At 46.4% G+C, this 22,423-nt stretch overlaps 1 protein-coding gene across 1 annotated transcript in view; it reads left to right on the top strand.

Moving 5' to 3' along the window:
• Window positions 1–779: 779 nt before the first annotated feature.
• The window catches only part of MAPK8IP1 (mitogen-activated protein kinase 8 interacting protein 1), a 29,155-nt gene continuing 7,511 nt past the window's right edge, over window positions 780–22,423 (top strand). The window contains exons 1-2 of the mRNA XM_027837829.1: window positions 780–886; window positions 20,408–20,513. Coding sequence (XP_027693630.1) covers window positions 780–886; window positions 20,408–20,513 — 213 coding nt within the window. The remainder of the gene's footprint in view (window positions 887–20,407; window positions 20,514–22,423) is intronic.

Raw genomic sequence — 22,423 nt, 5'->3', positions numbered from 1 at the left:
AGTTTCAGTGGAGGAGACTGTGAAGGTCCCACATAAACAACAGGCTTTTAAATCTCAGTAATTCTGCATTTTTTTTCCAGGGAAGGGAATAATCTCTGAGATATTCTGAGGCTTGACAACTCCCCCAAAATAGAGTGCACAGGTTGGGGGTGGAAACAGGATAGTAGGTAACCACAAAAAGGGCGGTTTCAGCACCTTGGAGAGCGGCAGCGGCGCTACCCCGCGGTATTGGAGGCTGCAGGGATGCGTAGGAGGAGAGGAGAGAGCGTTTCGTGTCCCTCGGTGTCCCTCCCACCCAGCCAATTCCAACTCTGGGACCGTTTCCAGTCTCTGCCTCCACCAAGTTCTCGGCTGCCCCAGGCTGCCCCCGTACTACCTTGTTGCAGATGCCCAGCCCCAAGACTCGGCAGCCCAGGGCTGTAGGTGTGGCTGAGCCTTCCGCAGGTGCGCCCCGCCCCTTTCTCCTCCCCCTCCCCTCCGGATGCCTGGTGGCTACAACAGCAGCTTCTCCGCCCCTCTCCTCTCCCTCCTCCCCCTGCCCCTCTTTCTCCCCCTCCCTTTCCTCCTCCCCCTCCTCCTTTCTCTCCTCCCCCTCCTCCACCTTTTTTCCCTCCCCCTCCTCTCTTTCCTCCTCCCCCTCCTCTTCCCCCTCTTCTTCTTCCCCCTCTTCCTCCTCCTCCTCCTCCTTCTCCTCCTCCTCCTCCTCCTCCTTCTTTCCCTTCTCCTCCTCCTCTCTGGCTCGCTCCGCCCGCCCGGATGGCCTGGGCTGCGGCGGGAGAATGGCGGAGCGAGAAAGCGGCGGGCGCGCCGGGGGCGGGGGCGCCGCGTCCACGCCCGGGGTCTCCCCGTTCCTGGGGTTGCATATCGTGTCGCCTCCCAATTTCAGGTGAGAAGCGCGAGGGGCCCAGGGCGCGCATCCCCGCCATGCACTCTACCCTCCTCGCCTATCCCGGGGTAACTGGGGATCCCCTTCTCCTCCATCCAGGACAGTAGCCTCTAACCCCACCCCAGGAGCAAGGCCCTCCCGCCTTGGAGCTGTAGCGGACGGGGCGGGGGTCGGTATTAGGGGAGGGAGGCCGGGGCACCGAGGAGGAGGAAGAGGGTGCCGGATGCCATTTCCCAGACTCGCTCTGGGTCCCCCTTCCCCTCCGCCAGAATTGGAGGTGGGGTCAGTGGGCGGGGGGCTTCAGCCGAGGTGGGGAGGATAAGGATTCTGGGCCAGCGACCCGGATCGCCAGCTCACGTTTGGTTCCGCTCTCCCTTGGCTGGTGGTTATAGGACTTCCTAGGTGGAGAAGGCCGGTGCTTGGCCCTTAGAATGAAGGGGCCTCAGAGCCACGTGTCCTTGTCTCTCCCCACCATCACCATCGGGAGGCTGAGGTCTGTGCTGGGCAAAGCTGGCCTCTGACTGACCGTACATGAGATGAACGGAGATTAAGCAAGGCATACTGGGGGCGGGGGGAGGTGGACATTGAATCTGGAGTAAGAAAACCCAGGCTTGAACCCAGCTCTGACCTTTTATTGTGTGTGGCCCTAGGTAAGTCACTTCTCTGAGTCTCAGCTTCCTCGTCAGTCAAGGGGATTGGACTAAATTATCTCTAAGGTACAGTCCAGTTCTGAATCTTAGGAGCCTATAAAGATGGGAGAGCCCCAGGAGAATAGGGAGAGAGCCCTAGATCTAATCCCTGGAGTAATCTCTGAGATATTCTGAGGGCTGACAACTCCCCCAAACGGGTCGGACCAAGTGGGGAGCCAGGATGGCCGCCGAGCACATAAAAGGTGGTTTGAGCACCTTGGAGAGCGACAGGAGCTCCTTGGCCGGCTTTCCCCCCCCCCCCCCAAGAGAAAGCAAGTGAGGTAAGAGTAGCCTCTGGACCCACTTGCTCTGGTTTCTATTCTAGCGCCTCCTTATTGGTCCCAGACCTCGGGAATCTCTCCCACATGGACTGAGTACTGTCCCTTGGCAGACATTTCATCTGGGGAGGACAGCTAAAGGAAGAGGAAGGAGGAGAGAAAAGGCTATTTTCCCTGTTTCCCCTACCCTCATCATAGGCAGCTCCAAGCAGTCCTGGGAAGGTAGTTCAACATCAGAAGGGGCAAGTTGTTTTTAGAGATTTTTTTTCCCTTTTTTTTTTTTTTTTTTTTTTTGCTCAGCCTGGACTGAATCTGGGAGACTCTCATAAAGGACCCTCATCTCTGGACCTTTTTTCCCTCTTGGAGCTGCCCTAGAATAGATCCTGGTTCATACAGGGTATAGGTCAAGGGGGGAATGGAACAGGAAGTAGGAAATGTATGTGTGTTCAGATAAGTGGGAGGTGTGAGCTCCAGTCGCTGAATTATGTCATTATGTCATTCCTCCACCACCACCCCACCACCCCACCCCCAGTCCCCAACCCCAGGAGTTTTATGACAGAGAGCAGCATGTCTACAAAGTGCTTGGAGATCCTTGGAGAAAGAGGTTCAAATAAACATCATTGTTCTTTCTCCTGCTAATAATCCTTCCCTTCTCCCATGACACTAGCTCTCCCCACCCCCCGCCTGGCAGCCTGATCCCAGCTGGGGCCCAGTGCCTGAAGGTTCCTGTGTCTGTGTCTGTCTCCTCCTGCTAGCACATGCCAGAGACTGAAGGCCCCCGGAGGGTCACTAATGGTGCCTTCCAGCCACAGGGGCCCTTGAGACTTCCAGTCTGGTGAAAGGGATGGGAGTGGGGAGGAGCCTGGAGAGACTTAGCACCTGAGCCACAGTGGCGGTCTGAGATGGGGAACTCATTGCTAATGGGCCTGAGGTCATGGAGTGGATCCCTGCTGGGTCTCCAGATAGCACCCCCCAAGGCAGCTGCCTATCTGGGGGCCTGGGAGAAAGACTGTGGATAGCTCTGTGCAGCCCAGCTCCACTGGGGGTGTAAGAACTATGATCTACCAAGTTTCAAGGAGGGAGATTCTTGCTTCAAGGCATCAGGCACGCTTCGTGATCCAGCTGTTCCCCTCCTCTCTATCCCCTCCACCATCGCTTTGCTCTCACTTCTCAAATCCTCTCAACTTCTTTCTCCCTGACCCTCTTCCTCCCCCTTCCTCATCCCTACAATGGCCAAGGGTGATAATCCCAGTGGCCCTGGCACCAAGCTCTTCACAGTCTGCAGAGCATTTCCTTCACAGCTCTGTGAGGTAGAAGAAGCAAGTATTGTCACCTCAATTTTCATTTAAGGAAGTTGAGACTCAGTGAAGACTTCATGGCATTGTGGTGTAGATTTGGGTTAGGAGCCCCAAGTTCAAATTCCAGCTCAACCAATTACTGGTGCGACCTTGGGCAAGTGGCCTCTCTGAGCCTCAATTTCCTCATCTGTAAAATGGGAATAATGCTTGCATTTGTTTCCTAATGAATAGATTTAAAGACCTATAGAAACAGGTTTTTCCTTTAAATGACTTGCCCACAATCAAAGACTTGGTAAGACTAGGTTTTGAACCCAAATCTCCTGATACTAAGTCAGCTTCTCTTTTCACAGCTGCTTCTGAATGTATTGAAGAATGTCAGGACATTAGAGCTTTGGAAGGCAGGAGAACAATTATCTGGTTTAACCCTTTCATTTTACAGATGGGGAAACAAAAGCCAAATGCCTTGCTCAAAGCTGCATAGCAAGTTAGTGGAAGAGAGCCTAGACTTTCCCAGGGATCACTGGTCCAACGTCCATGCCACGACCAGAGTTGGGGAGGGAAGAAGAGAGGAGAGAAAGTCATTGTGGGGAGGCCTGGATGTAGGAATCAGGAGAGAGAAGGAATCATGAGAGGGTTGAAGAAGACCCCTGTTCCGAGAGGTAAGAAAGTACCAGCTGCCCCAAAGCCATTGCTTCCTTCCTCTTAAAACATCAGAAGAGACAATAGAGAGGATTTACCCATTTCAAAGGTGGAGACACCTAGATGCAAAGGACTGGGGAGAGAGACCCCTATAAAGATCAGACTGAAGGAGTGATGAGGGAGGGGGAGGGGGGATGGGAACTGGAACCCGATAGGAAGTCTAGAAAGGTCTTCAAAAAGAGAAAATTGGAGGTCAGTCAATGAACATTTATAAAGCTCTTACTATGTGCCAGGCACTGTGCCAAGCATGGGTGATGCAGAGAATAGCAAAAACACAGTCCCTCCCTTGAAGAAGTAGACATATAAATAATTTGGTACAGACAAGATATAGAGTGATGAAGAGATTCTCTCTCTACATAGATATATAGATAAAGATATATAGAATCAGATACAGATAAAATCAGAGAATAAAGAGAGAGAGTCATTATAGGATAGCCTGCAACTGGAAAGCATTTCTAGCTGGGGTAACTGGGAGAAGGCTACTGCAGAAGGTGAGATTTGTACTGAGTCTTGAAGGAAGCCAGGGATGCTAGATAGAGGTAAGGAGGGAAAACATATCCATAAGAAGGCGTAGATATGTGTGATGATGGAGTGACGTATTTAGGGAATTACAAGGAGGTCAGTGTCATGGATTGTAGAATGTGTATGTGGAAAACTAGAAGGTTAGAAAAATAGGCAGAGGCCAGGTTATAAAGGGCTCTAAGTGACAGAAGATTTTACGTTTGATCCGGGAGAATATAGGGAGCCCTTGAAATTTATTGGATGCAGAGGGGCATGGTCAGACTTGGGCTTTAGAAATGTCACCTTATTAGCTGAATGGAGAATGGATTGTGGTGAGGGAGAAATTGGAGGCTGGCAGACCAAATAGAGGCTATTGCAATAGACCAAGCAAAAGGTGGTGAAGGCCTGAACTTGGGCGGTGACTGTGTGAGTGGGGAGAAGGTGACATGTGAGAGATGCTGTTTAGGTTGGAGAAGCATGGGGAGAGAGAAGCTGAGGATACAAGGTTGTGAGCTTGGAAGATTGGGGTGCCCTCCACAGTGGCAGAGAAGTGTGGTGAGCTACCAGTGCAGAATAAAGTGTACATTATCAGAGCGGTCAGTGGATTGTTTTATTTCACTCTATTTCACAGCTGCTTCTGAATGCATTGAAGAATGTCAGGACATTAGAGCTTTGGAAGGCAGAACAATTATCTGGTTTAACCCTTTCATTTTACAGATGGGGAAACAAAAGCCAAATGCCTTGCTCAAAGCTGCAAAGCAAGTTAGTGGAGGGGAGGGAAAGGGATGATGCTCTAATGGTGGATGGTACTGGAAGATAGTAGCAATTTTTCATAAAACCATCTATTAAAAGTATGTGCGTGTTCAGTTGTTTTTCAGTTGTGTCCAACTCTTTGTGAGCCTATTCGGGGTTTTCTTGGTAAAGATACTAGAGTGATTTGCCATTTCCTTCTCCAGCTCATTTTACAGATGAGGAAACTGAGGCAAACAGGGTTAAATGACTTGCCCAGGGTCAGACAGCTAGAAAATGTCTGAGACAGGATTTGAACTCAAGTCTTTCTGTCTCTAGGACGGGACTCTATCCATTGCACCACCTAGCTGCCCTTTTTAATATGACTTTTTCATAAATACACATTTTTTATGTCAGGAATCTCTGCTCCCAATGACCCATAGGCAATTTATTTTGTGGCAAATCATGTGAGAAAGAATATGGGGTAGTGGATACAGAACTGACCTCAGGGCCTGCTGGCCCATGTTTGAGTTTAACTTCTGACATGTCCTGGCCAGGTGACTCTGCAAGTTACTTGACCTCTCAGGGTCCCACGCAACTCCCTGTCATTATGAGTGATCAGCCAGTTGGTGATCTGCATTGGTAGAGAGTGACTCCACTAGAAGCTACCTATGCCAATGAAATCCCAGATCTCTTTGGTCCCACCCCCATTTAAGGGATGTGCATTCGGGCCACCTCTGGCCTCCTACTCATGGCTGAAGTGACAGTAACAGGGTGAGCCTATCTTGGGCACCTGCCCCCTCCTGTTTCTTTTCCCCTTCTCTGTTATGACGTTACCTCCTTAGTCTCCACCTCTGGGAGCTAAGGAAGCTGGGTTCCCTCCCGAGGGAAACAACCCTCGTAGAAGGCAACCTCTCAGTGGAATAAACACCATCTTTGGAGTCAAAGGAGCGAGTTCTGCTATTTAAGGCTTGGGACAAGTCCTTACGTGACTTGGGAAAATTCCCTAACCTCTGTGGACCTCGGTTTCTTCATCCACAAAATGAGGAGGTTGGTTCAGTTTGAAGTATCACATTTACCACAACAAGCTGAACGCTTCCAGAGTGGGGTAGCCAGGATAGTGGGTGAGATGGAGACTCTGACATGTGTGGGTCATTTATTTTTAATTTTTTATTTTAATTTATTTTTTTTAGTTTTCGACATTCACTTTTATAAGATTTTGAGTTCCAAATTTTTTTCTCCCTCCCTCCCTCCCTCCCCAAGATGGCAAGAAATCTGATGTAGCCTATACATGTGCCATCATATTGAATATATTTCCACATTAGTCATGTTGCGAAAGAAGAATCAGAACAAAAAGGGGAAACCACGAGCCAGAAAAAAAGAGAGAAAATAGTATGCTTCGATTTGCATTCAGACTCCATAGTTCTTTCTCCGGATGTGGATAGCATTTTCCATCATGAGTCTTTTAAAATTGTCTTAGATCATTTCATTGCTTAGAAGAGCTAAGTCTGTCAGAGTTAGTCATCACACAATGTTGCTGTTACTGTGTACAATGTTCTCCTGGTTCTGCTCACTTCACTCAGCATCAGTTCATGTAAGTCTTTTCAAGTTTTCTGAAATCCACCTGCTCATCATTTCTTATAGCACAATAGTATTCCATTACATTCATATACCACAACTTGGTCAACCATTCCCCAATTGATGGGCATCCCCTCAGTTTCTAATTCTTTGCCACCACAAGAAGAGCTGCTATAAAAATTTTTGTCCATGTGGGTCTTTTTCCCTTTTTTATCATCTCTTTGGGATACAGACCTAGTAGTGGTATGACTGGGTCAAAGATATGCAGTTTTGTAGCCCTTTGGGTGTAGTTCCAAATTGCTCTCCAGAATGGTTGGATCAGTTCACAACTCCACCAACAATGCATTAGTATTCCAGTTTTCCCCACATTGTCTCCACCATTTATCGTTTTCTTTTTTATTGTCTTATTAGCCAATCTGATAGTTGTGAAGTGGTACCTCAGAGTTGTTTTAATTTGCATTTCTCTAATCAATATCACTATTTATATTTATTTATATATTTATTTAATATGTTTATTTATATTAATATAATTTATTTATATATTTAGAGCATTTTTTCATATGACTTTAGATAATATGTGGGTCATTTAAAGGAAAGGGCATGATTAGCCTGAGGAAGAAAAGACTCAGGGAAGGATATCAGAGTTGTCTTAAATATTGGAAAGGCTGGCCTTGTTGAAGAGAATTAGACTAATTCTGCTTGGCCCCAGAAGGAAGAACACGAGCAGTGATTAGAAGTTAGAGAGAGGCAGAATTTGGCTTGAGGTAGCAAAAAATTTCCTGACAATTGGATCTACCCCAAAATGGAATGGATTGCCTCAAGAGGTGGTGAGCTCCCTATCACCTGATGTCTCCAAGAAGAACCTGGATGACGACTTATTGAAGATATCATAGAGGAGATTCCTGTTTAGGTGATGGGCTTGGGCTAGATGTCCCCTGAGACCTCTTCCAGCTCTCGATTCTGTGAGCTCTTTCATGCCATCCTGACATGGGAGGGACTGCAGGGCCTGCATTTTCATTCATTCAATAATTACTCACTGAAGGTCTTCTCCAAGACCAGCCCTGAGCCAGGTCCTCAGGAGGCCACCACCTAGACATGGAGATAAGACACCTCCATAGAAGAGGACTATAAGACAACCAGGAAGAGTTGGAGAACAGGCCAGCTGGGTGATGCAGTGGATAGAACACTAGGCTTGGAATCAGGAAGACCAGAGTTCAAATGTAGCCTCAGATACTTTCTAGCTCTGTGACTCTGGGCAAGTCACTTTGCCTTGTTTACCTCAGTTTCCTCATCTGTAAAATGAGCTGGAGAAGGAAATGGCAAACCACTCCAGTGTCTTTGCCAAGAAAACCGCAAATGGGGTCACAAAGAGTCAGACACAATTGAAAAATGACTGCACCAAAATGGGAATAATGGACCTTTCATTGTCTATTTCAATTGGGAGGAAAGCACTTGATAAATATTACAAGTACTATAGTGTTTTGAGTTATTATTATTATTCCCATTTTCCAGTTGAGCACATAGGGAAGAGAAGGTAAGCCACTTCCTTTAGGTCACAGGGCTAGTAACTACAGGGCCAAGATTGGAACCCAGGTCTCCTGACTTTTGGCTCAGGACTTTTTCTGTCATACTAGATTGTGTCAAGCCCTCATTCAGAGATTAACAATAATAATAACAACAACTAACATTTATATGGCACTTACTGTGTGCCAGGCACTGTGCTAAGCACTTTGTAACTATCATCTCATTTGAGCTGCACAACCACCCTGGGAGGCAGGTTCTCTTACCATCCCCATTTTACAAATGAAGAAACTGAGGCAAACAGAGGTTAAGTGACTTGTCCAAGGTCACTCAGCTAGTCAAGGTCTGTTGACATATTTGAACTCAGATCTTCCTGAGTTCAGGCCTGGTGCTCTATCCACTGCACCATCTAGCTGCCCCTATTGACCGTTGTTTTAGACAAGGCTAATTATTTGGTTTCCCAAATAATTGGGATCAATAATTGTCAGCAGATCAGAAGCAGAGAATGAGGAGCGAAGGCAGGCATCCTTACAGCAAAAAGCAGCTGCTGACAGTGGAGGAGGCAGATAGACAAACTATGAAAAGAAGACACAAGAACTAACATAGAAGCCCAAAGAGCTAACACATTTTTTAATTAATTAATTTATTTTAGCTTTCAACAATCACTTCCATAAGCTTTTGAGCTTTACATTTTCTCTTCCTACCTTCCCCCTTCCCTCCCCAAGATGGCATGCAATCTGATATATACATTCCTATATACATCCTATATCCAATATACATTTTTATATACATTCCTGTTAAACATATTTTCACATTAGTTATGTTGTAAAGAAGAATTAGAACCGATAGGAGAAAGCACAAGAAAGAAGAAACAAAACAAAACAAGGAAAAAAAGAGCAAACAGTATGCTTCGATCTGCATTCAAACTCCATAGTTCTTTCTCTGGATGTGGTTAGCATTTTCCATCATGAGACCTTTGGAAATGTCTTAGATCTTTGCATTGCTGAGAAGGGCTAAGTCTATCAAAGTTAGTCATTGCACAATATGGCTGTTGCTGTGTACAACGTTCTCCTGGTTCTAGAGCTAATACATCTTAACCTGCATGAAAAGAAACATGGTATTTAGGAGTTGGAATAATAATAACAGCTAGAATTCATATAGGGGTCTAGGGCTCTTTACATATATTATCTAATTTTTTTCTTCACAACAATCTCCTGAGGTGGGTACTGTTATGATCCACATTTTACAGATGAGGAAACTGAGGCAGAAAGAGGTTAAGTGACTTGCCCAGGGTCACATAGATAGGAAGTGTCTAAGGCTGGATTTGTCCTCTGCCCTAGTCAGACGACATGTGGAGTATTATGTTTGGTTGTGGCCTCCGTGGTTTACTTCACTTTTTTCCCTACCTTTTTCTTTAAGAAAAATGGAGCTTAATTGATACCGCAGTGACTGGGGTATGAATCATAATCCCCATCAGTGAGGCGGGGTGGTTTATCAGATTGAGAACCAGTCTTGGAGGGAGGAAGAACTGAGTCTGAGTCCTCTCTGTGACTTTGTAACCCTGGCCATATCACTTAACCTTTCAATGGCTACAGGCACCTCTCTGAAGTTATAAATCACAGAACAGTTGCTGACCTGCAGTGGGGGGGCAAAGGGGCATTCAGCACCTGGAGATCCCCACCTCTGCTAAGGGAAGGGAAATGTATGTCATCCCCTCTCCTCTACAGCCAAGATTGGTCACTACATCGACTCTGTGTCCTTCTGTCTTTGAGTATGGCTTTCATACACATTATTGTCGCCATGGTATAGACTCTTCCTTAGGGCTGCTTTCTTCACTTGGAATCCGTTCAGCCCTGTCTTCCCATGTGTTTTCTGAATTTGTCATATTCGTTATTTCTTATGTTGCAATAATATTCCATTACATTCTCGTGCCATGATCTGATTCCTCTTTCCCAAGTGATGGGCACCTGCTTTGTTTCCTGTCTTTGTGTCCACAATAAAACAGGCACCAAGTTTTGAGAAAGACATTGATAAGCTGGAAAAAGTATAGAAGAAGGCAGTAGGGACGGCAAATGGCCTTGAGATAAGGCCAAAACCATGAAGGATTTGGGAATTGTTTTAGCCTGAAGAAGAAAAGACTGGGGTGGGGGCTAGGGGGATATGATAGCTGCCTTCAAAGAGTTGTTCTAGGAAAGAAAAATTGAAGAGAACTAAGGCCAGATCTAGGCACAATACACGGAAACTGCCTAATGATGAGAGATGCCCAAAAGGTTGGGCTCCCTCAAGAAATAGTGAGTTCCCTGTCAGTGGAAGATTTCAAGTGGGAGCTGGATGTTTTGAAGACTTTACTAGCTCTGAGATTCTGTAACTAAAAGCCCTTCCCCCAGGGTCTGGGCCTCTTCAGTGCAGGGACAAACAACCCTTACCCACCCTAGAGGTCCTGAGAATGTCCAGATATTGAAGCCCAGGACAATGATTAGTCTGGAAAATGATGATCCTGGGCCACCAAACAAAGGTTAAATGATGTTCATTCACCTCCTAAGAAGGGGAGGATATGTCTGAAGCAGTTTAGAAAAATATCACCCCAAAAGGTTTAACATGTTAAAACATTCTAGTGTTTAAAGGAGTGAATTTCAGTTGTTTAGAAAATTCATTTATATGGGTGAAATAGCTCTTTCATGGATGAGAAAGGAGGTTCTTTTTGTTTGTTTGGGTTTTTTTTGGCTAGGCAATGGGGTTAAGTGACTTGCCCAGGGTCACACAGCTAGTAAGTGTTACACGTCTGAGGCTGGATTTGAACTCAGGTCCTCCTGACTCCAGGATCAGTGCTCTATTCACTGTGCCACCTAGCTGCCCCAAGGTTCTTCTAAATTGAGGCTCAATTATATGGTACAGCCTGTAGGTGTATTATAGGATGTGGAGTTGGAAAGGATATAGATGGTACATTGTCCAACCAGTAGTGTGCTGGCTTGTGAATGTTTAACAACTGGCTCTCAACATACTCATGACATATTTTTAATCTGCATTATTAATATTTTCTCCAATAATTAAGTCTAGACGATTAACAAAACAACAGATCAAGTGCTGATTTGTAACATTTGCTGCTGATTTTAGAGGTGTAAATGCTCCCACCAGAAATTTAACAATCAACTCCTGGAGAGTCAGTTCGAGATGACTGGAGCACACTTCTGAGTCTAACCCTATCATTTCATAGTTGAGGGAATGAAGACCTAAAGAGAATCTCCCAAGGCTTGTCAAACCAAATAACCACTACCCTCTGCTGGCATTTCATGAGGGTACAAATGACACTGCCAGAAAAAATCCAGAAAACATTGCTAAAAAGTTATTGGGTAAGAAACTGAGGACCTCAGGAATAGAGATTATGTTTTATCCCTATTGCCAGTGATAGAAGGCAAAGGGCTTCAGAAGAGAAAGGCAGATTCAGGAATGAACAGATGGTTAAGAAGATGGCAGCTGAAGGGGCAGCTAGGTGGCACAGTGGATAGAGCTCTGGCCTTGGAGTCAGGAGGACCTGAGTTCAAATCCAGCCTCAGACACTTGACACTTACTAGCAATGTGACCCTGAGCAAGTCACTTAACCCCGATTGCCTTATCAAAAAGTAAAAAAAAAAAAATGGCAACTGAGAATTGAATTGGATTTCTGGACCACAGCTCAAAATACAGAAATGGCAGATTCCTGTCCAGGAATGGAGTTCACCTAACAAGGCCTCATAAGGAGGCATTTGCTGGAGTCTTGCATATCTCCTAGAGCCCAAGCAATCTTGATCGATAATTGAGAAAATGCAAAATTACCTAGCTCACTATATCTAGTGGGTCCTAGAGCAGATGATGCTAACCATCCCACCCAGTCATCTACCCAAGCCATCTTTCGGATAGTACCACCCTCCTTTTCCCTTCTTGTTCTGGCCATAGTAGTCACATTAATACTATTACCTCTAGAAAAGGGCATGTCAGATGACTGTCCTATGAAATTCACGATCCCTGTGAATCTCCAGACCAAAACTCCTTTCCCTGACACCTCTCTCACTCTCTCTCTCTCTCTCTCTCTCTCTCACACACACACACACACACACAACACACACACACACCCACGCGCACACACACATATATTGCCTTCATGTATTAGAATGTAAGTTTCTTGAGAGTAGAAACTTTCTCACTTTTGAATTTATTTTTCCAGTATTCAGCACACTGCCTGGCACATAGCATGTGCATAATAAATGCTTTTTCATTCTTCATCCAAAATTGCAAGGGAAAATGGAGATAATTCCCTATGTATAGCCCCATGCCAGATACCACAGAATGAGTCAAGATACCCAGATGTTCCTAGGAAACAAAACCCAAGAGCCAGCAACAAAACCCATGACCTCAAATGTTTGTATACAAATGCAGAAAGAATGGATAAAAAGCAAATTGAACTGGAAAGCCTAGTACAAGGAAACAAATTTGACGTCAAAGGTGTCATTGAGATTTGGTAGAATAACTCTCAATGCTTAATAGAAAGGTGGTTCACATTCTAATAACCTAGGTATATGTGATATGCTTCTAGAAGGCTATGCCTTATTTAAAAGGAGCAGAATAGGGAAAATGTGTGTGTGTGTTGGGGTGTGTGTGTGTGTATTGTTGTTGTTGTTATTGTTGTAGCATTGAATTTAATGACATCCTTATATGAGGACATTCAGGAACCAGGACGTGTAAGTATGATGGCAAGTATTTGGAAGAGGACCCACAGAGATGGAAAGAAAATTAGATAAGAAATTTGGGAATCGGGTCACAAGCCTGGCATGGAAGCATGAAACTGTAGCACTGGATGACTACAAATAGCAGACATCTACAGAGAGTTCCCTCTGCCCAAAACAGTACAGTTAATAATGTGGCTTCCTTTAATAAATTCATCCTTCAAAAGGTGAAGGAACTAACCGGGAAGGAAATTCTAGTCTGGGTCTGATTCTCACTAACAAGGAGTAATTGCATTTAAAATGATGAGAAGAATTGACCAGTTGGGAAGAATTGACTGACCCATCTTAGAATTTGATGTAGAGGAAGAAAGTCAAGAAAAGGAGGCAGCTAGGTGGTGCAGTGGATAGAGTACCGGCCCCGGATTCAGGAGGACCTGAGTTCAAATCCTGTCTCAGGCACTTAACACTTACTAGCTGTGTGACCTTGGGCAAGTCACTTAACCCCATTACCTAGCAAAAGAAAAAAAAAAGAAAGTCAAGAAGAATCTGAAATGAACTCTAGATTTTGGGACAGCAGATGCTCATGATTTCAAAAGATTCAGAGAAAAAATAGCTAAGGTCCTTTGGAAGTCAACTTAGGAAGGAAGAGAAGCTCTCACAAATAAAATTCTAAAGTTAAAAAAAGGCAACAGTAAAATATCTTTTAAAAAATATAATGAAATTCTTGAAGATACCAAGAAAAACAATTGGGGTGAAGAGGAAGAGGGAGAACTGAACAGGAAACATGTAAAAAAAAAAAGACATGTAAGGAAGATAGAAACAAGAACAGATAACAAAAGACTGATACAAAAACATAGTCTAGTCCTGTAAAAATAGTATCTGGGGAGCAAAATCTTAGAGGGAGCTGAGGCTGTTCAGGTAAGCTGAGGACAAGAAGGTATGTTAGCTATATCAGGACAAAGCAGAGAATCAAAGAAGAGATAGGACCAGCACCATGATGGGACAATGATGATAGACAGGCACAGCTGCTCAACTCATATTTGATTCCTTTGTTCTTTGTCAAAGAGAATGTTGTTTGGATTTGAAAAAGACAGAACAAAGCTGATTAATAGGAAGTTAACAGCCAAGATAAGTAAGGAAATGGTGAGGAAGCACCTAGCTGCCCTTAATGAGTTCAAGACACCAAGCTCAGATGAAAAGTGGCAAAGACAATTGCTGAGCCACTGTCTATGATCTTTGAAAGATCATGGATAAGGGGAGAGGATCTCTAAGACTGGAAAAGAACAAAATATCAGTTTTCAAGCACAAGAATTGAATTTGCAAACTATAGACCAATGAGCTTGACATTGATTCCTGGGGAAAATATTATAACATATTTATAAAGGGGATGGCTAGTGGACCTCTAGAAATGGGAGCAGTGATCACTCAAAGGGCTTGACCAGCTTCATCAAATACATCATTCCTAAAAGCTATTTTTCAATAGGTGGGGACATCAAAGGATATGACTATATAGTACAAAATAAAGGTTTATCTTACTGTAAAGCATAGAAAATTGGTGACTTTGGTTTCTGTTAATACTTCCATTATGTATCCCTTCTTTTGAGTTACTCATTTAAGAATTAGGCCTTTATTATTGAATTTGTTTATGCTCATGATTTTAAAAGTCTGAATTTTTGTGAGTATGCTTGTATTTTTTATGATTTGCATGTTAAAACAGAAATCTTGTCAGATGTCAGTGTTTAGACACCCATTGATTTTTTTAAAATATTATTAAGCACTTGCTATGTGTAAGGTACAGAAGAAAATGCAAGGATAAGTAGAACATCTACAATAATGACCAGAGTTTTACAATGGGAAATAAATAATTTTACAAGGAAAAAAGGGCTATCAACAGCCATAAGAAAATATGTTCCAAGTCTCTTAAAAGAAAAAAAATATAGATGAGAACTCAGGTTTCACCTCAAATTCTTGAAATTGACAAATATGATAAGAGATGAAAATAAGTCAGTGTTGGAGGGACTGTGGGAAGAAAGGCATGTGGATACAGTTTATGAAACTGTCCATTGAAAAACATTTTGGAACTATGGGAGTAAAGTGACTTAACTGTGCATACTCTTTGATACCACAACTCATTACTGAGTATATTCCCCCAAAAAGATCAATGATAGAGATATTCCATATACACCAAAATATTCATAGCAGCATTTTTTGTAATATAAAAAAACTGGGTGCTCCTTAAATAAGGACTGGATAAACAACTTTTGGCATATGAATGTAATTAAATATCATTAGACCTTAAGAAATGGTGAAAATGGTGAAGTTGGGGGAAAAAACCCATGAGATTTGTATGAATTGATGCAAAAGATTGAAAGTAAAATCAAGAAAACAGCATATACAATGACTACAATAAAGTGCAATGGCCAGCTGGTTTTGTTTCTAGAGGCTAGGTGATGAATCACATTTCCCTTCTTTTGGTAGAGGTCAGAAATTACAATTGCTCAGAATGTCACACATGCTATCCGATGTGGGTGCTGTGTTTTGACTAACTCTCTTCGTTTTGAGGATTCTTTGGGGGAGGGAATTAATTGTGAAGTGACTGTGATATTGAAAGTAGAAAGTATTCATTAAATACTGAAAAAAAAAAGAACATGTTATGCCAGACTAACCTAATTTTCCTTTTTGATAGGGTTACTACACTAGTAGAAAAGTGGAGTGCTATTAATATAGTTTCCTTAGCTTTTAGTAATGCATTGGACAGCCTCCTGTGCTATTCTCATAGCAGAGAGAGTGGTGCGAGGTAAACAACAGAATGGTTAAGTGAATTAGTAACCAGTTGAGTTGTCAGACCCATAGTATAGTCTTCAGTGGTTTAGTATCTACAAAGGTCTCTAATGGAGTACCCTGGGGAGCTGTCCTTGGTCCTGTACTGTCAAACATTTCTGTTAATGAATAAAGAGGTAGATAGTGTGCTTATGAAATCTGCAGATGATACAAAGCTGGTAGGGGCAGCTAACACTTTGGATGATGGAATCAGGATCCAAAAAAATCATGATGGGAGAACATTGAGCCAAATTTAATAAGATGAGATGTAATAAGGATATACACATATATTATTATACTTGGGTGGGTGCAAAAAAATCAACATCACAAATAAAAGATGGGGGAGATGGTGCTAGGTAACAGTTCCTCTAAAAAGATCTGGGTTTTTTTTTTTGGACTATAAACTTCACCATACATCCAAAGAAGCTAATTTGATTTTAATCTTTGTTAAGAGAGGTTTAGTTCAGGACAAGGCAAGTGAATGAGAATCCTGCTGTACTTTGTTCTGGTTAGACCACTTCTGGAGTATTTTTGTGGTTGGGTATGGTCATTCTAGTCTGGAGAGGGTCCAGAGTAGGGTGACCAGGACAGAAAAGGGCCAACCCAACTATGCCTTATGGTAATTTGTTGAAGAAACTGAGGATATTTCACTTGGAGAAGAGGTTTTGTTGTGAAGGGCACATCTGAAGGGCTGAATCAAGATTAGACTCATTCTGCTTGGCCTCGAAGAGCAGAACCAGGAGCAGGAGTCAAACAGGCCAATCTAGGCTGAGATGTCAGACAAGCTTCCTAGCAATTGGAGCTGTCCAAATATGGAAAGGGCTGCCTCAGGTGGTGGTGTTTCTCTTCACTGGAGGTCTTTGACCACTTTTCTTTCATACTAAAGAGAGGATTCCTTTTTTGCTCTTGGTTGAACAAGATGATTCTGAAGTTGCAAGTCCCTTCCAATTCTGAGGTTCTGTGAGCCTCTGCCCCACTCCATGTTTTCATACAAACCTATATACAGCTAAACCTACATACAACTTCTTGAACTTGTTGTGGGGTCTACTGTTGGCATTCTCCAAGAACACGTCTACATGTCTAACATGGCAGCTAGGTGGAGCAGTGGGTAGAGCTCTGAACCTAGAGTCAGGAAGAGCTGAGTTCAAATCCTTACTAGATGAATGACTCTGGACAAGTCACTTAACCTTTGTCTGCCTCAGTTTCCTCATCTGTAAAATAGGGGTAATAGTAGCACCTTGTGAGGATGAAATGAAATTATATTTGTAAAGTGATTTGCAAACCTTAAAAGCACTATATAAATGTTAGCTATTACATGAAGAAAGTGGAAGGCACTGGAGAGCAAAGAAACATCAGAGAGCACAAAATCTGCTTATAGTGGCCTGTTTCTATAGTGATATCAGGGTCTTTTCAGCTGGGCCTTGCCTTTGGGGGGCTAGAAAGCTGTTCCTTTTCCTATTTATAGGGGAGTCATTTGATACTTTTGAGATCGCAAATTGTCTGCTCTTGGCCCTAGGTCCCTGGACAAATCAGCAGTTAATGAGCATTAATGTATTAAAGGCTTGCTATGTGCCAAGCACTGTGCTAAGTGTTGGAGATACAAAGAAAGCCAAAAACACAGTCCCTGCCCTCAAGGAGCTCACAGTCTAATGGGAGAGAAAACATGTAAATATCTATGAGCACATAAAATATACACAGCAGAGAGGTAGAGGGAGAAGAAGAGATCATAGGTAACTCACGGGGGCATGGGGAGGACCTGATGGAAACAGTGGCCCCAATTCCTCAAGCTCAATGTGCCTAAATCCAAGCCCACCTTCTTTCCCACTAACCTAGAATCCTGGAAAGTCATTTGTCCCACCTGCTTCGGTTTGGGGGGTGGGTGTTCCCACCCTAGGCTGGCAGGAGGATTAATCATTGGATTTAGAACTAGAGGTAGCTTAGAGCTCAGCCAGTCCATCCCTCAGATTTTAGAGATGAGGATGCCGACGCTCCACAACCCAGGTCCCCTTGCTCTAAATCCAGAGCTCTTAGCACCACTCAAGAAGTCTTTCCTCTCATTCCAGGTGGGCTGCAGAATCAGCCCAGGTTCAAAGGTCTAGGGAGTGGAGGGCATATCATCACACATCTCTATTACATTTTAAGGTTTACAAAGTACTTTCTATACAATCCCTTTGTGAAGGTGGTGCTATAAGTATTTTCATCCCCATTTTACAGATAGATTAAGCTGAGGCTCAGAGGCTAACTCAGTTGCCCTATCTCTTTCCCCCAATCTAGGCCCTCCCCTGACCCCTCCCTATCCGTCTGAGAGTAAGGAAAGGGCTGAAGAGGACTAGATCAAGTCCAAACCCCTTTATTTTACAGAATAGGAAACTGAGGCCCCAGAGACTCAAGTTTATACGGGTAGTAAGTAGCAAAGCTATCTGGATCCATGTCCTCAGACCCCAGATGCAGTCCCCTTTCTGCTAACCTCATGCTGTCTCTTAAGGGAGGAGAGGAGCAGATGGGTGTGGAAACTCTCCTTATAGCATCATAGAGAAAAGCTCAGTTGATAAGGTTTGGGGACTAGGGGGGATGCAAACCATGCTTGGGGCTGCGTCAGCCCAGAAGCTCCTGCCAGACCTAGGGGAGTAAGGACCCCCCCAGCTGAGGGGTCATCTCTGCCCTCTGATCCAGGTGGTCCCTGGATAGCGCTGGTCCTTTAAAGAGGATTTGGGGTTGGGGAAAGGGGGAGGCCAGAGGAAGCAAGATTTCTGCCATCCTCGTGTGTGGCCCTCTGGGGAAGGGAGGGCAGGGACCTTCAGCCCCCATAGGGGCACAGGAAGGACAGGTGGAGCCGGTAGCATCGATTGAAGTAACCTGACTCCGGTGGTGGGGGAGGAGGAGGACAACGAGGATGCAGAGGACCAGGGGGAGGGATCCGCAGCCTCCTCACAGGGAAGGCAGCCGGGCATCACCAGAGCTGGGAGCCGGGCCGAGCTAGAGACAGCCGCTGCCTCCTCTCGCTAGGCCCATCTATTTTTAATGAACTCCCCATAGCTTCTGCAGTGAGCAGCGAGCAGGCAGACAGGCCAGGAAGCAAGGGGCGGGGGGAGAGGCCCAGTTCCTGCTCCGACCTCCAGCTCTCCACTCCTCGACCCCCCACTCCCTCCCGGGCATGAGGACACTGTTCTGTGGCCCTGAAGCCCCCAGGACGGGGAGGCCTCCCCATGCCTCTGGTGATGGAAATGGAATCAAGCCCAGACAATAACAGCTGGCTGGAAGATCAGTGGGAACGCTGGTAGGGAGATGGGGAATGGGAGAGGGAGGGGGAGGGGGCCCATGGGAGTGACCTGGGGCTGTGGAGGAGTCCTTGGACCAGGGTGAGAGGATGAGAATCAGGCTTCCTGAATCACCCTGGAAGTTTGGCCAGTGGGGCTGCTAGTAATACTTGTGTGACCTTGGCCAGGCAACACTCCTCCTCTAGGGCCTGGGGTTCCCGAATATGAAAAGAGGTTGGACAGGGTGACCTCTAAATCTTGTGATCCGTGATCCACAAGGATCCCATTCATGACCTCGAAAGAGGTTTTCCCAACTTTGTGGCTCAGCCTCTTTATTAGATGGAAGAGTTGGAGCTAGTCTGAAATCACCCTCCAATCCCTTGTCTTCATTGTACCCTGCCTTACCAGCATGGCTCCAGGCTGAAAGCGCCCAGAGTCTGAGGGGGGTGGGAGGTCTATGGGCATAAATTGTGCCAGGGTGTGGCTGGCACCACAGAATCTTCTGCATTTGGGGGTAGGTGAGATAGGCCCATTCAGTCCTGGGTGCCAAGGCGTGGCCTCCAAACATCTCTGCCCATTGGAGCCACCCTAGAGGGTCCGTGAGTTGACTGTCCCATATGCCCCTGGGGAAGATAGGCAGCCTCAAGGACCTCTGGGGGACTGGGAGTCCCTAGTTACTGAAGTCTTCTTAGCCCCCTGGACATGTGTTTCCCATCCCCCCCCCTTTGTTCTCCAGCTCTTCTCTAGACTTATAAGGAGGAGAAAGGGGTCTGGCATGGGCAGTGGGGTACTGTGAGGCACAAAGATCAGACTCCTAGCCTTGGCCTGAACTGTTACATCAGCTGGGATTTTCTGTTTCAACTCGATCCCAAGGACTTGGGAGGGTCAAGGGGGAAATCCCAACCCCTTGATATTGGGGGGAAGAACATCATTTTCATCCTGCAGCTGGCAGGGGTTTGGGGTAGGACCCCTGGAGCTTTGGAGATTTTTGTGACCCAGTCTCTTTAGGCTTTCCCACTGACCCCCACACCTCATGCCACATAGTCCAGGCATTATCCAGCCCACAGGAAAGCTTGGGTTGTGCCCTAGTTCCTCACCTTAACTGACAGGTGCTCAGCAAAGACGCTGCTCTAATGTCTCTCACTAGGGCCTCTTCTAGGCCTTGGGGCCTTGCTTTGGGATCACGGGTAAGTAGGGAAGACCTGAAGTGATCCCCTTGCACCCCATCTGGGTTGAGTCTGAGAGCTGGTTTTATGTATCTTCTGGAGAGAGATGCTTAGGCATGCCCTCAACAGCCTCTGCATTGGCACAGGCCTAGCCTCCCTCAGTACAGACAAGCCCTATCCAAATGAGTGTTCACCCAGGGCATTCTTGCCCCTGGTGGCAGCCTCGTCTGGCCATATCTCCACCCCTCCCAAAGTAACACCGGGTCCTTGTCTCACCCATGCCAGGCTCACCCATGACATCAGCCTGGAGGAATTCGAGGATGAGGACCTCTCGGAGATCACAGACGAGTGTGGAATCAGCCTGCACTGCAAAGACACCCTATCCCTGCGGGTAGGTGAGGGATTGGGGAAAGGCCACTGGGGAGAGGACAGGACGGTCCACAAAGAGCTGGTTTTGGTTTTCAAGAGGCAGTGGGGGTTGGAGGTGGGGAGTAGAAGAACAAAGCCCCCAGGGGTGAGGTTATTTTCCTATGGACTGGTTTTCCTGTCCTCCTGACAGCTTGTGTGTGTGTGTGTGTGTGTGTGTGTGTGTGTGTGCGCACACATGCTCAGGCATGGAGAATGAGTGTATGATACCCAGAGAGTCAGACAGGAATCTCAGAGGGCAGAGAAGGGACACTGGGCTCCTGGAGTCTTCATGTGCATCAATCTTGTGGGTTCAAAACAGGAAGCAGTTTCCTAGGACCCAAGAGATGGGTAGAGCACAGGAGACTGAGGAACCCCCAGAGGAATCTGGAATGCAGGCCAGAAGCTAGGGAAACTCAGACAAACCTGAACCCCTAAAATGAGCCCTATCCAAAAATATCTCCAGCAGCAGGGAAGGTCAGTAGGGGAGGGTGGAGCCCATCCTGCTCTGGGACAGCGAAACCACGGCAGTACCGAGGCTCCAAAAATAGCCCCAGGCTGTTGCACAGGAGCTGGGGATGATCCCAGCCAAGCTCTAGCGGGGCTCCTACGCTTGGCTTGGGCCAGGCATCTGGGGCTGGGCAGAACCCACTCTCCCAGTCCACCTCTAGGAGCTTGCTGCTCAGGCCAGGGCCACTTGCCCACTGAGGGCTGAGGTTGCCAGGGAGATGGAGCTCTCTCCAAAGCATTCCAGGGCTGAGGGCAAGCGGAGGACTGAGCGTCTGCAGCCCAGGCGCTGTCCTCTCTGCTGCCACCATCCTGGGCCCAGGCTCCCAGAACCAGAGGCAGAGATGCAGGCTTCCAGGTGGGAGAGGGCTCTGCAGGCCAAGGTTCATTTTATTCCTAAGTCCTTCCTCCGGCCCCCACTCACAAAAGGGGATGAGGTCCTGAAAGGCCTGCTGGGCTTAATCCTAGGAAAGAAAGACTGCGGAGTGAGGGAGATGGGCAGGTCTCCCCAGGGTCAAGCACGGTCTCCCTCACAGTGGGTGCAGAGAGAATTGGAGACTCCCCCAAGGAGCAAACTTACCCTGGTCCTTCTGGGAGGGGAAGAAACTCTCATATCACATACCCCACCATCCCCAGGAAAAAGCTCCCTAGGAATCAGGCTAGGCCCCAGAGGACAGGGCTGAGCTAGAGGCAATAATTAGAATAACAACATGGAGCCCTGACAAAGAACTTGCACACACCGACCTCCCATGGAATGCTTCCAATATCGGGGCCATTATCGTGAAGCCACTGCCCTAGGGAACGCCCTCCCCCCCAGGAAAGCGCCCCAGTCGGTCCACAAATGAGCTTCTGCATCCAAAGCCCACCCCTCCTGCTGAGCAAGCTTTCATGGCTGTAAAAGAATCTTCCCATGGAAGGGTCTAGAGCGAGGGGCTACGGAGGCTGACAGGGATCAGGGATGTCTGGCACCCCAGGCCATCCCAGCCCAACATGTCACAGATCCTCACTTCATGTCCCTGATGGTCCACCATGACCTCAACTCAAGATCCTCCAACGCACTGCCCAGAGCCCACCACCCTGGCCCTTCCCTCTACCTTAACAGCCCCCACCTCACAGCTCCCTCTTTCCTCTTAGCCCCCAGCCCCTCCTCACAGCCACCCTATTTCTTCTTAGCCCCCACCCCCTTAGCCCCCCCTCACAGACCCCCTCTTTCCTCTTAGCCCCCCCACCTCACAGCCCCCTCTTTCCTCTTAGCCCCCCACCCCCTCAGCCCCCACCTCACAGCCCCCTTTCCTCTTAGCCCCCCACCCCCTCAGCCCCCACCTCACAGCCCTCTCTTTCCTCTTAGCCCCCTACCTCACAGCCCCCTCTTTCCTCTTAGCCCCCCCA

Source organism: Vombatus ursinus, unplaced genomic scaffold (assembly GCF_900497805.2).
Source record: "Vombatus ursinus unplaced genomic scaffold, bare-nosed wombat genome assembly UNPS02014822.1, whole genome shotgun sequence".
NCBI lineage: Eukaryota > Metazoa > Chordata > Mammalia > Diprotodontia > Vombatidae > Vombatus > Vombatus ursinus.
This window is presented reverse-complemented; position numbering and strand designations above follow the sequence as displayed.